General features: G+C 40.5%; 1 protein-coding gene across 1 annotated transcript; it reads left to right on the forward strand.

Moving 5' to 3' along the window:
• Window positions 1-1904: 1904 nt before the first annotated feature.
• si:ch1073-13h15.3 (inactive all-trans-retinol 13,14-reductase) lies at window positions 1905-13700 on the forward strand. The gene is made up of 11 exons (XM_050059819.1): window positions 1905-2104; window positions 3349-3531; window positions 6085-6326; window positions 6419-6614; window positions 6817-7014; window positions 7104-7223; window positions 7325-7463; window positions 8897-9006; window positions 9194-9360; window positions 9986-10145; window positions 10416-13700. The coding sequence occupies exons 1-11, from the start codon at window positions 1948-1950 to the stop codon at window positions 10583-10585; spliced, it is 1842 nt and encodes a 613-aa protein (XP_049915776.1). The 5' UTR covers window positions 1905-1947; the 3' UTR covers window positions 10586-13700.
• The last annotated feature ends 483 nt before the right edge of the window (window positions 13701-14183 follow it).

Below are 14183 nucleotides of genomic sequence, written 5' to 3' on the forward strand. Positions count from 1 at the left end.
GATTTTTACTAAACTTGGTAGATATGTAGAACAGGACGCCTCAAGGTGACTGGAGAAATTGAACTCTAATTGGCAACTGGGTGGCGCTATAACAACAGAAAAATTTTGGGGTTTTTTTTTTCTAATTTTTGGTATGACTAAGTCATGGTATGCTGTACTCAATGGGTATGGACTAGTATAATATAATAAGCATGTTTCTGTTAGTATATAATCACCTGAAAATAAGAATTGTTGTGTTTTTGTTACATTAGAATGAGCTGTTTATATTTACGTAGGGAGCAGATCCTGTTCTACGAACCCTGCCATGTTGCACCGCCATGTTTCGACTGTTGCCCCAAAGAGACAAACCAAACTCTGGCTCTAGATTGGGCCTATCACATTTTTACGTTGAAGTGAAGGCCACTGTAGGTCCTCTATGTCATTGTTTCTCAAATGGAGGTATGCTTACCCCAAGGTCTACTTAATAGTACTGCATGGGAACATGATAATAATAATACAACATGGGAAGAGGGCAATGACGAATGACAGGAGAAATGACCCAAAAAATTTGCAAGAAATCAGTAAAAAGAAAAAAAAGTTAGTAAAAAACAAACAAACCAGGAAATGCCCTGGAAAGAATGAATAAACATTCTAATAATTCTGTAACATAATTTTGACATATAATAAAAACACTGATATTAATAATAATCATAATAATGATAATGATAATAGTTATAAATATAGTTTTCCCCTAGTTTTTTTTGCAAGTTGTGGAACATTTCTTACCAAGTTGCTCATTGCCTTTTCCCCCCATATTTTTAAATGAAATCACACCAATATGCTGAAGGTTCAAAGGTTTAAATACTTGTGAAAGGCATCTGAACACAGCACAAGAAAAGTGATGTCAGTCCAGGTTTTAAAGGGTTAAAGCAATGCAAAATGACCTAAATGTACAAGACTACTGAGAGCGAAGAAGACCAGTGAATAGTATCACTAAATATAATCTATGTATCGGATGTCTGTCACTTTGTTGTGATTTATCTTATCACTGGCTATAGATTTAAGCTATCAGTTAAGATGAATTGAATTAGTGTGTAACTCGAGTACAAAAGTCCATGTCAGGGCTGTAGTAAAAAAAATCTGTTATCGCATAGATTACATGAGTTACAGATTTACGTTTTACATCTACTATCCTTCTTCAGGAGAAAAATATTGTGGATATGGTAGGACAATTACCTTCAGTGTTATTAGAGTGATTTGCACAGTGAAATGACTCAATGTTTTGCATCTCAGAAATAAAAATCTAGACCCTAATGCTTCCCCAAGGACGCAGACTCATTATTGGATCTGAAATGATAAGCTGCAGTTACAACAACTGCACTGTTATAAAAACATAAACACAGCATAATGTAGTCTTTATCTTAATTGTCTTATTAGATAAGAGCAACTGTGGGCATAAGTAGGAAGAGCTCTTTGTGATGACGGAATAATCACAGAACAAACAGGAGAGAAACAAAATGTGTCGTAACCTTCAGATCAGAAGTGAATTTTTGACCTCTGAACAGTCAATTTGTTTACTTTAAAACCACCGACTTCCATTGTGCAGATTACCTCCACAAGTTATGTCTATATATAATAGTTCTCTCTGTGCTTTTAAAAGACAAGTAAATAAAAGGAGCAGCTAAAAAAGAAGTGCCCTTTATTTGCATTTCAAGTTTTTCTCTGTGCTCAGAAATGATCCTTTGTCTAAATGTCACATTATTGTGATGTGTACACTGTCGTCGCAAAAAACCTTCCCCCCTTAATCTTTATTGCTCGTCATAACACATATGGCGTTACATGAAAACCTCCTGACCCTCCTCTCCAGACCTTTGGCACTCAGTGCGATAAAAAGGAGCCTCATGAGGAGAGCAGTGTTCAGTATAAAGCTGCCACTGCTGCTCAAACATAGATTTCATCGTCTCCACGATGTGGCTTTTAATTTTCTTAGTCTGGTTGGTTATATGGGCCGGTGGCACATACTGGTACCTGTTTGGGAAACCGAGCCCTTTCTCCCTGGAGTCAGTGAGACCCCCTGAGCCTCGAGAGTTTGATCAGAAGAAGCGGGACAAAGTCATCAAGCAAGGTAAAATTACTGCAGTTTAAAAAAGCTTTTCTGCAGCATCACAATTAACTGGTGCAATACTTTGATATAAGAGTGCATTTTCTGCCAGTAAGCCTGATGAGCTCCGTGGGCACACAATTTAACAAGAAACAATACATTCAATAATTACGATATTATATTAATATGTTAATGTATGACTTGTCTGTAACCTCCCAGACAAAGTGCACACTTAAAATGTAAAATGTGGTCTAAAAATGTTAAATCACAACTAGATTCTCGACTCCAGACTCTTTTTATTCCATTGGTTATACAAAAAATATTATACACTAACATGTCAGTATGAGTTTTTTGTTTTTACAGCAAAAATTTAACACCTCAGTGGGCATCTGCCAAAAAGGAAAAAATAGCAAGCAAAAAATTATCACAACATGTTTACTCACTTATCATAATAAAATGCCAAAAAATCCCATTAAAATTACAATGAATGAACCCATTATGTTATTATTAAAATGCATTTGTTGATCTAGAGTAATTGAGAATTTTATGGAACAAAATCGTCAGGACTGTGTGTCCTGGAAGCAAACACCTACATGGAATGGAGTCATCTCTTATGTCATATATCTTACGTTCAAATATCTGCCACGAAAAGGTTTTCTGACAACATAATGACAATATTTTCAAACACTTTAATTGCACATAATGCTGTTTACTAAGTCATTACGACATTTTATTGTGTAACAAACTCTCTTGACACCACTTCAAGTGAGTCTTGGGTGTGTTGTGAATACCTAAGCAAAAGCTATCCTAGAATAGTTCAAAGGATGTAAGAGAAGGCAATAAAATAAATTTCAAAGAGGATACAGTACACAATTAGTTGACTATACAATATGCTGAGGTGTGCTGATACAGCTATCTAAATGACCTGTTAGCTGTGTCATAACTCAGTTTAGATAAGACCTAAAAAAGCAGAAGTACAGTCATTTTTTTTTTCCACCTGCGGGCTTTATCTTAATTAGATTATGGCCCAGAGGATTGTGTTCCCAGTCTAATCTACTGTTTATTACCAAGAGGAGATCAGATACAGGAACTGGATCAGCAGACCAGAGAGGTGTGCAGTGAAACCTTCAGACTGTATTATGCAAACACATTTTGATTCATCAGTTGCAGCACTTGCTCTTAATAACATTTACAACTTTATCTAAACTGACTGAACTGGAATGATAAATGTTACCTTGATAACACCAGCTCTGTGTGTTTCTGTCCAGGTTTCAGCCTCGACAAAGTGCCCCAGAACCTGGATGTCATCGTCATTGGGAGTGGTATTGGTGGGCTGGCGGCTGGGGCCACGCTGGCCAAAGCAGGGAAGAAAGTGCTGGTGCTGGAGCAACACGACCAGGCAGGAGGCTGCTGCCACACCTACGTAGAGAAAGGCTTTGAGTTTGATGTTGGTAAGAGTGCTTGTAATTTATGTGACTGATGCATTTCTTCAAACAGACTGAAAACATACCACTTTTCACTTTAAAACTGAACAAAGCCTAACAAATACTGCACACACTGCATTTTGTTTTCCATATTTACTTTGGATTATTCCACAACCTGACATTTATGCTACAGAAATGCGACCTTACACTGATACTCAGGATAGCTACAGGGGACAAACAAAAGCACTACCCTCTTTCTGTGTTGGTTGTGCCGGAAATCAAGCTTTCATTCTCTCGGGGCTGTCAAAATGTCAAAAAATAGGCAAAAATCACAATTTTCCAAAGCCCAAGGTGACGCCCTCAGATGGACCTCCTAATTTGTCCAATTAAAATCTGAAACATTCCAACTTTGTCATCAAGTATGATGAAAAGCAGGAAATCCTCATAATTTAGAGGTTGGAACTAGAGAATATTTGGCATTTTGCTTTAAAAATCATCGACTGACTGAAAAGCTTTCATGCTTTTCATCTGCTTATCCGGGGCCAATCGCAAGGACAGCAGGCAAAGTAAGGCACTTGCGACGTCCCTCTTCCTGGCAACATTTCCCAGCTGTTCTTTTATTTTTATTTTTTATTTATTTAACCTTTATTTAACCAGGCAAGTCATTAAGAACAAATTCTTATTTACAATGGCGGCTTGGCAAAAGGCAAGAGCCTCTTGAGGAGAAGGGGACAGGGATTAGAGGGGTATCAAAAGATAAAAGAAACAGCAACACATACAACGTGCACCACATAAAAGACAAACAGCATAAAGTGGCTAACAGAGAGCAGCATCACGCAGCATAGCACCAACAAAAATAGCGCACACATGCAGCAGGATGGACAATGCAACATCAGCAAAAAAACAAAACAAGCAATGCAACAAACAACAAACATACAAACAGACAAACAACAACAATAGCAGCAGGAAGAAGAAGCATACAGTGAGCAAACAGAAGGCAGCCGACAGACAGAAGTTCCAGAAAGAAATACTACTGGGTCGAGAGCAGCTGCATGTTTCAGTGAGAATGTCCAAAATCGTGCTCTTGAAAATTGACTTGGGAATGAAGTTTTCCAGCTTTAGCTTTTTTTGCAGGTCGTTCCAGTCCTTGGCTGCAGCAGCCTGGAAAGACGACTGTCCAAGTACACTATTTGTTTTGGGAATTTTCAACAGAATATGGTGAGCAGAACGAGTGTTATAGGCAGCAGATGTGGTTTGCAACAAATGACACAGATACGGAGGAGACAGACCAAGGAGAGTTTTATATATATTAGCATAAACCAGTGAATATTACGCCGGGTATGTAGGGATGGCCAGTTTACAGAGGAGTAAAGAGTGCAGTGATGTGTTTTAAATGGTGCATTTGTAGCAAACCGGATAGCAGAGTGATATAGAACATCTAGTTTCTGGAGCAAGCCCTTGCAAGCTGACCTGTAAATGACGTCACCATAATCTAACATGGGGAGGATGGTCATTTGAACAAGAGTTAACTTTGCAGAGGCGGTGAAAGTAGAACGCATTCTGTATAAAAAAACCTAACTTAGATTTGACCCTAGACTGTAACTTGCCAATGTGGTGCGAGAAAGACAAAGTGCTGTCAAGCCAGATACCCAGATATTTATATTCAGTGACTTGGTCTAGAACAGTTCCGTCAAGAGTAGTAATATTTAGTGGTGGAAGGGGCATCAAACCCTTCCTACCGAACCACATGAACACATGAACACCCCACATGTTCCTGGGGGATCCCAACTCGTTCCCAGGCCAGATGAGATATATTATCCCTCTAGCGTGTTCTGGGTTTGCCCCTTACCAACTGGACAAGCCTGGAAATCTTCAGGAGATGGGAGGCGTCTAGGAGGCATCCTGATCAGATTCCCAAACCACCTCTACTGGCCCCTTTCGACGCAAAGGAGCAGCGGCTCTACTCTGAGCTCCCTCCGGATGTCTGAGCTCCTAACCCTTATCTCTAAGGCTGAGCCCAGCCCTTTCTGAAACTTATAAGATAAGATGTATCCGCAATCTCATTCTTTCGGTCACTAGTCAAAGATCATGACCATAGGTGAGGGTTGGGACATAGGAATGGTAAATCGAGAGCTTTGCCACCTGGCTCATCTCCCTCTTCACAACAACAGTGCAGTGCAGCACCTGCATCACTGCTGACTCCACCAAACCACCTGTCCATCATGCTCCATTTTATCCTCACTTGTAAAGAAGACCCCGAGATACTTGAGCGCATTCGCTTGGGGCAATAACTGTCTCCCAACCTAGAAGGGGCGGTCCACAGTTTCCCAGCAGAGAATCATGGCCTCACACTTTGAGGTGCTGACTCTCATTCTGACCGCTTCACATTTGTCTGAAAACCGCCCCAGTACATTTGTGTTCATGCATGTAAGCTAGAAATTAAATGCTATGTGAAGTGAAATTTTGTACATTGTGACCTCAAGAGGAACAACAACGCATTAGGATATCAAAGCTGTTTATCTCCTTAGTGTGTCTTCAATAACTCTAATCCATGTTCCTGTTCTGCTCTTTCTTCTCCAGGGCTTCACTACATTGGTCAGGTCCATGAGAACAGTCTGCTGCGCATCGCCTTCGACCAGCTCTCCGAGGGCCAGCTGGAGTTCCAGGAGCTGAATCAACACTTCGACACCATCCAGATTGGGCTGGGCGATGAGAAACGAGACTACACCATCTTCTCCGGTAAAACTGAGATGAAAGCCCATCTGATGAAGCAATTCCCTGATGACACAGAGGCCATCGAGAAGTTCTTCAAAATCATGAAGGTGCTGTTAACTAGAGGACACATCTTTCAGTGTCGTCTGTCCAAAATATAACAACAAATTATGAACCCCAAACATCGTCTGTGCCCCAACAGGTCTCAGCTAAGAAGACTCACTACCTGGCAACTCTAAAGCTGATCCCACAGTGGGTGTCTTTATTCCTGCTGAAGTCAGGCCTCGCAAACCTTGTCACCCCGGTCTTCCGCCTCTCTGGCACATGTGCAACAGACCTGGTGAACACCCTGACCAGCAACAAGGACCTCCACGTCATCTTTTCCTATCTTTTCTATGGTGGGTTGCATTACAAGTGTTCTGTGTTACAACAAGTGTGCTTTTTTGGGCATTGAGTGTTGGGGTTGACCAAACAAAACCCAGAAGAAGCTCTTCTAAAAGTTTTTATGAGTCCTATTTGCACTTCATGTTCTTTTTGTTAATGACAGTAATTTAGGGTCTTCCGAGTTCAGAGTTTCAATTTCGTTCCGTGTATATTTAGGTGTACCTCCAAAGGACTCCAGTGTTCTGATCAATGCGCTCCTGATTCATCACTACAAACGTGGTGCCTACTACCCTAAAGGTGGTGCCAGCGAGATCGCCTTCCACATCATCCGCACCATTCAGAAATACGGAGGAAACTGCCTGGTCAGAGCTCCCGTCTCTGAGATCCTGGTTAATGACAAGGGAGCAGCTTATGGTACGAAATCCAAGTTCCATTTTTCAGATTTTTTATGAGACACCATCCTCAACAGGTAACTGACTAAAGACTTCCTGTATGTGCGACAGGTGTGAAAGTGAGGAAAGGTCAGGAGGAAGTGGAGGTTCATGCACCTGTGGTTGTTTCAAACTGTGGCATCTTCACCACCTTCCAGAAACTTCTTCCCCCTGAGATCCGAGTCAAGACAGGTGAGCAACAGATCCTTCTTAAATAAATGAATACTCTGAAATATATTAACTATCATTGTGAAAATCAGGAGAAAGTGACTGTAAACTTTCCCATATTGTAGATATTCAGGAAAGACTGAACATGATGAGACACGGCAGAGGATCATTCCTGGTCTTCTCAGGCTTTGATGGGACTGAAGAGGAGTTGGGGCTCGAGTCCACCAACTTCTGGCTGTTCAAAAACAATGATATGGACAAGTCGTAAGTTTGCAAAGCACTGATCACACTGAACACTGATACTTTATGACCACAAGGTGGTGCTATTGTATAAAGAGTAGAATTCAATAAACTCACACAGGCAAAACTGTCCTCACAGTAGAGGCCTACTTCCAGGAAGTTTATCATTTTTATTTCCTCCAAAAGAAAAAAAATTGTGTAGCTAAAGATTTATTTACTACTGAGATAAAGAACTGGACTGTATATCAAAGCAATAGTTAGTGACTTTTATTAAAATAACTTACTATATTCTCAAAGAAGTACATGTGACAGATAATCAGTGGAAAAAATCACGTCCCTCCTCTTTTTCCTACTGCCTCTACTGGCATTTGCTAGAATCAACCATGGTTCACCAAAAACAACCAATCACCGCCGAGCAATCTCAAAGGCAACTGTCAATCACTGCTCATTACCTGTGGTCAAACTTTGAAACTAGGCAGCACTGATCAAATATGAGCCAAGATTCTGTTACTGTATTGCTGATTTCTCACCTCAAATGTTTGCAGAGACATATTTTAGTGCACTGTTTAGCTGTAAAATGAGAAGGTTTGCGACCCAGCTGCCATGTTGAAAATGGTTGACCGACATGGAGATGGACATTTGAGGTGAGAAACAGGCAATGCAGCAACAGAATCTTGATTAAAAGTTGACCAGCACTGCCTAGTTTGGGGTGGCATGGTGGAACATTGGTTAGCACTGCCACTTTATAGCAAGAGGGGGTCCACGTTCGAATCTATCTGCCAGCCGTCTGGACCCTAGTGTGTGTCTGCATGTTCTCCCTGTGTCAGTGTGGGTTTCTTCCAGGTGCTCCAGCTTCCTCCCACAGTCCAAAGACATGCAGGTTAATTGGTGACTCTAAATTGTCCGTAGGTGTGAATGTGAGTGTGAATGGTTGTCTGTCTCTATGTGTCAGCCCTGTGATAGTCTGGTGACCTGTACAGGGTGTACCCTGCCTGGGATAAGCTCCAGGCCCAACTTGACCCTGTACCAGGATGAGCGGTTACAGAAAATGAATGAATGAGACTGACATGATTCACAGCTGCGTTCCAGACTTTTCAGCTCTAAATGTCTTTTTTACTTCATGTGCAGAAAGGTCAATAGAAATGCTACAAGGCAGACAGTGGGCAGAGGAGTATGATTTTCACAGATTCTCTGTCATGACATGACCCTTTTCTAAATAAAAGTTACCAGCTACAGCTTTACTACATGTAGGTTATTTAATTAGTAAGTTAAAGTTCCCTTTATCGTCCTCTAGATGGAGCACATGATCAGCCGGGTTTCAGTTCCAGGATATAAATACCATACTCATGAGTTCTTACATGTGTGGCCACACTGCAGATAAAAGCAGCCCAGACTGCTCTGACTGATGGATGATTTTAATTTTACTTTGTTTTTTTGCTGTTTGTTTGTTTGTTTAGGATGGACGACTTCTTTGCAATGAGCAAAGAGGAAGCACCAGATAATATCCCCATGATGTTCATCACAATGCCATCAGCCAAAGACCCAGAAGCCAAAATAAGACACCCTGGTACAAACACCCCCAACCCTTACAAACAATAGGAAGATAAAAAAGACAGATGTGTCTTTCTATCTTTTATTTTAAAAAGATAAAAGACATGTTGTGATCTAAAGATGTACTGCGACTAGAACATGATTACCAAATCTGCGTGCCCATACAGATTAAGTGAGATGTCTTGTTTGTTTCACGCTCACAGGTAAATCCTGCATGACGATACTGACGATGGTGAAGTATGAATGGTTTGAAGAATGGAAGGACACAACGGTGCGCAAAAGGGGTGACGAATACTACAACTACAAGATGAGATTTGCTAAGAACCTCTTCGACTGGGCCTGTACTCTGTTCCCTAAAATCAAAGACAAGGTAGGATCTGTCACGCATGAACATGCAAAAACATTTAATATCCAAAGCATGAAAAATGATCAATTTATAACTACGAAAGTATATTAGTTTGCTGTAGGTTGCTCGTGCTTTTATCTAAAATGTTTTAAGGCTGGGTATTGGCACTCGATATCTTATAAGTATGGATCAAAATAACCCAGTACCATGTGGTATCGAGATTTCTTCAGTCAAACGATACCTGTATTCAATCCTTTCTGTACCTATTTCTATGGTTTTGCTCACAGCCAATCACTGCAACCCTTGTTTGACGTAATTTGAGTAGTGATTGGCAGCTACAACCCACACAGTCTTTGGTGTGGTTAAGTCAAGTGGGGTGTATTTGACAGAGTTAGCAGTTCAGCGTGCCGAGATGCCACCTAGATGTTCAAAAGTCTGGCTATACTACATGGCGTCTGGTGGCATTTACGCAACTGAATGCTTCCATTAACTTGATGGGTATCGAATGAGGTAGAAAAAAAAGGTATCAAATGAAGTACTCTATTAGTATTGGTTTTATTTCAATGATACTGGTATCATAGTTTTTCAATGATACCCAGTCCTGATATGTGTTGACTGCATGGTAAAAGAAGTATGTTTTGTTTTCCAGTTGGTTTTCCAGGATGTGGCGACCCCACTGACCAACATGCACTACCTGGGTGCCCAGCGTGGAGCCATGTACTCTGCTGAGCACAACCTAGACCGTTTCCATGCCGAGAGTGTGGCGAGGAACAGGTGCAACACCCCCGTGAAAAACCTCTACATCTCAGGTATAAATGTTATAACATGGGTTGAGGCTTTTCAGCTGAAAATTATTCTGCATGCACAGTCAATTCAGTGTTTGTGATTGAGTAAAGTTTTCACTGGCATAGAAATGTCTCAACAAGTCCAGAAATTGACTGACTTCAGAGGGGGGGAGCTCTGATGCTTTGAAATGTGAGAGCTTCTTTGCAGCGTCACCTACATTAGTGTGCTGGTACAGTTAAAACACTTAAAAAATGAGTGTAAGAAAGTCACAAGTGTTTCTGTTTCTGTTCCAGGCCAAGACGTGTTCAGCTGTGGGATAGCAGGCGCTCTGCACGGTGGACTCCTCTGCGCCTCTACGGTGCTGGATCACATTGTCTACATTGACTTGCTCCTCCTCAAGAAGAAGCTAAAGAGGAGGAAAGCCAGAGAGTTGGCCCAGCTGGCTAAGAAGAAGCTGCAGTGAGAGCGCTCTGTACTTCCCCTGCAGGACAGTAATGAAACTGCACAAACCAGGTGCAAAACGACCCCTGAAAGGATCGAACCAGCCTTGAGTCCCTGATCTATTCTACATACTTATGAAGTCTACACATACTAATGCCAACCCAGAATGATCACCTGATTCTGGTGGAACATTTGGTCTGGTCTGAACTAAGACTTGACATGGAAATATAAAATGCTAAAGAGTTAGCATGGAGCACTGGAGCGCATAATCTACTGCAGACTTAACAAATGATTTTGGCTTCAATTTATAATAATTCATTAGAGTGAAAGGCCATAAAATGAGAATACAGAGTGCAGCATCTGTTTACAGTACTGCAGTAATTGTGTACATATATGTAAGGAGCTGGAGATGTTTTTGGTTGGTTCTGCACATGCTGGGTCAATTTTCTTTTTAGTATTTCCAAAGTTTCACCGGTTTGCCTGAAGGTAACCACAAGCAATACAAAGTGTTTAAGTGCACAATATCTTGACTTGAATACACTGTACCTAAGTGATTCTCTATTTAATACCCTGCTGCGACTCTGCACCATTTAATTTTTATTTGGGTGTTCTTAAAATTGTATGCCTCCACAAACCTGTCACGTTTCTCTTACGGCTAACGTACATGTAATGGATGCTTCACACACATCTTCCCCCCGACAGCACAATCAGCACAGTTTCAAGGACACTCAAGATTAGAGTCACCAATTCAGTATCTGATCAAATGTCTCCCCTTCTGTTCCTGAGTTATGGCGTTAAATAATAGCCAGAAAAGTGTTTTTGCAGAGCGTTATAATGTCACCGTGAAGATGACCTTTGACCTTTTGGACATTAAATACCAACTCTTTTTATCCTTTGAGACATTTGTGCGAAATTTAGTCATCATTAATTAGCTAATTAACAAGAATTATGAATTCATGCGTTTTGGCCAAAAACACGTTCTGTCAAGTCACAGTGACCTTGACCTTTGACCTCTGAACACCAAATTCTGATCAGTTCATCCCTGAGTCCAAGTGGATGGCTGAGGAAATTCCCTCAAGGCCTCTTGAGATACTGTGTTCACAAGAACGAGACAGACGCAAGGTCACAGTGACCTTGACCTTTAGCCACCAAATTGTAATCAGTAAATTGTTGAGTCCAAGTGGACGTTTGTGCAAAATGTGAAGAAATCCCCTCGAGATATCACGTTAATGAGAATGAGACGGACGCAAGGTCACAGTGACCTTGACTTCTGACCTTGGATTACCAAAATCAAATCAGTTCATCACTGGGTCCAAGTGGACGTTTGCGCCAAATTAAAAAAAAAAAAATGACCCTCAAAGCATTCTTGAGGGAACAGACGGATGGACGAACAAACCCAAAAACATAATGGCTCTGGTGATCACTAGCAAGGAGGTATATTTTATTGCTTTATTTGGTAGTCTGTGAAAAATGATATTTCTCTCTTTTTTTGGCAACATTCAAGTATATTGTAATCTTCATCAGCTGTATCAGGGGAACAATTTAACATCACCTCGTTTTCTAAATGTACAACTAAGAAATATTGACAAATGCTTAATGATTGGTATGACTGCATGATACCAACTTTTAAATTTTAAGATTTTCTAATGCCTGTTTTTGTGCTGTATGTACTGATATTTTTCTTGTCTCTCCAAATTCTTCTACAGATGATAAGAGATTTAATTAAACAGGAATTAACTGTGAAAATATTAACTAGAAGTGTAAATGTGTAAATATAATCATATAATTAAATAAAATATTACCTATAACAAATGATTAATCTATCCAGAATCATCACAAGCATCAGGTATGACGGGTTTACTAATTATTTACATATCACTTACTGGTGAACTGAGACTGAGAGTCCCCTCTGGTTTCTCAGTTCCCACCTATGTTGTTCTGACCTGACTTATAACCCCAGTGTTGTTTGGGTAACTGCTGAAATCAAACGTACGGGGGGAAACCTCAGACTTCCTGCACTAAGTGAACATTTCCTCAGTAAACGGTGGGCATATTGGCTGACAAACTGTGGTCTGTAGGAGACGACCGGGGGGATCCGAGGAGAAGAATGCCTCTTCTGTCCAGCCAGCCGGTGGGATGCCAGTACTTCTCTTGCTCTGCTTACCTCCATCCCTCTGCTGTACAAACTCAGGGAAAGCTCTCCCTGCTGCTGCACGTTGCTACTGTTACCGTTTCCCTTTCAATACTTGTGAATTAAAAAAGGCAAAAACTAGTTCAAGTTCAAGGAGCAAAATGGTAGGGAGAGAAGTTAATTATATTGACTCTGCCTGGCTGGGAGTTCAGTAGGCCTTAACATATAATTACTGTGGCATGATAAAATGCAGAGCTTCACCAGAAATAAACATCTACAGTAACTCTTACTTTCCTCTGCTGTGCTCTGACTGACTCATAGTGCTATAAACAAACCCACCTGCCTTTTGAGCTCTGAAATAAAGTGAACCCACCCTTTTTTTAGCCATGTCGGCTTGATGGTTGGTTGGTTAGTCTACCACTTTGGTCCAGACTGAAATATCTCAACAGCTATTGAATGGGTTGTCATGAAATGTCGTAGAAACATTCAAGTTTCCCAGAGGATGAATCCTAGTGACTCTGCTGACCTCCTGACTTTTCCTCTAGCGCCACCAGCAGGTTGACATTTTTGCCCTTCAGTGAAATGTCTACACAACTACTGGATGTATTACAATGACTTTGATACACCCATTGGAATAAGAGGCAAAGTCCCTTCCCTCCCAGTGTCTCCCATGGGACCTTACTTCGTAAAACAAGACAATTTTTTAACCCCATTTGAATTCTGCGATGAATGTTTGTCAAATTAAAAGATAATTTTGCAAGTCAATAAAGTTGCAGCTTGTCATAGCACTGAGCACATAGCACTAAACCGCTAAAATAAAAATCATATCATATTTCAACAGCTTTATGACAAACTACTTTATTGACTTGAATATGTATCTATTACATTGACAAACATCAAATGTAAAATTCATGACACAATTTAAATGTAAATCAAAAAGTAATTTGTCTAGTCACCACTGACTACCGTACAGATTTTTTCTGAAATAAGGTCAGGATCCTTGACATTTTTGCAGTTGTGTGTGATTTGATGTCCTCCTCATGCTGTCAAATAAAAAGAACTAAAACTATTAATGAAGGCTTAAATTATCAGTCATAAACCCTTTTAAAAGAATATCATATCAAAAGTTTGTACCATCATTTGTCCAAGAAAAAGAGTGACAATATGATTAATTTTGATTTATAAAGGAGGTTTTAATGTCTTGTAATGCTCACGATTACCACATTTTACACTGTACAGCCCCTTTCACACATGCACTGCAAACCTGAACTTATCTAGACATTACCTGAAGAAGTATGTGAGAATGCAAATGTCTGAATCATTTGGATCGGACATTAAATGGACTTTATCCTGCCAAATCCCTAGTACAAAGTTTGTGTGATACCTGATTAAGCTCAAATGTGAACTGTGAGAATTCACTGCGAGTCAGTGGGTGTAGCGATGCCAATTCTATCAAACGTTTGCACAAAACCAGATGAAAACAAACAGC

Source organism: Epinephelus moara, chromosome 13 (assembly GCF_006386435.1).
Source record: "Epinephelus moara isolate mb chromosome 13, YSFRI_EMoa_1.0, whole genome shotgun sequence".
Lineage (NCBI taxonomy): Eukaryota > Metazoa > Chordata > Actinopteri > Perciformes > Serranidae > Epinephelus > Epinephelus moara.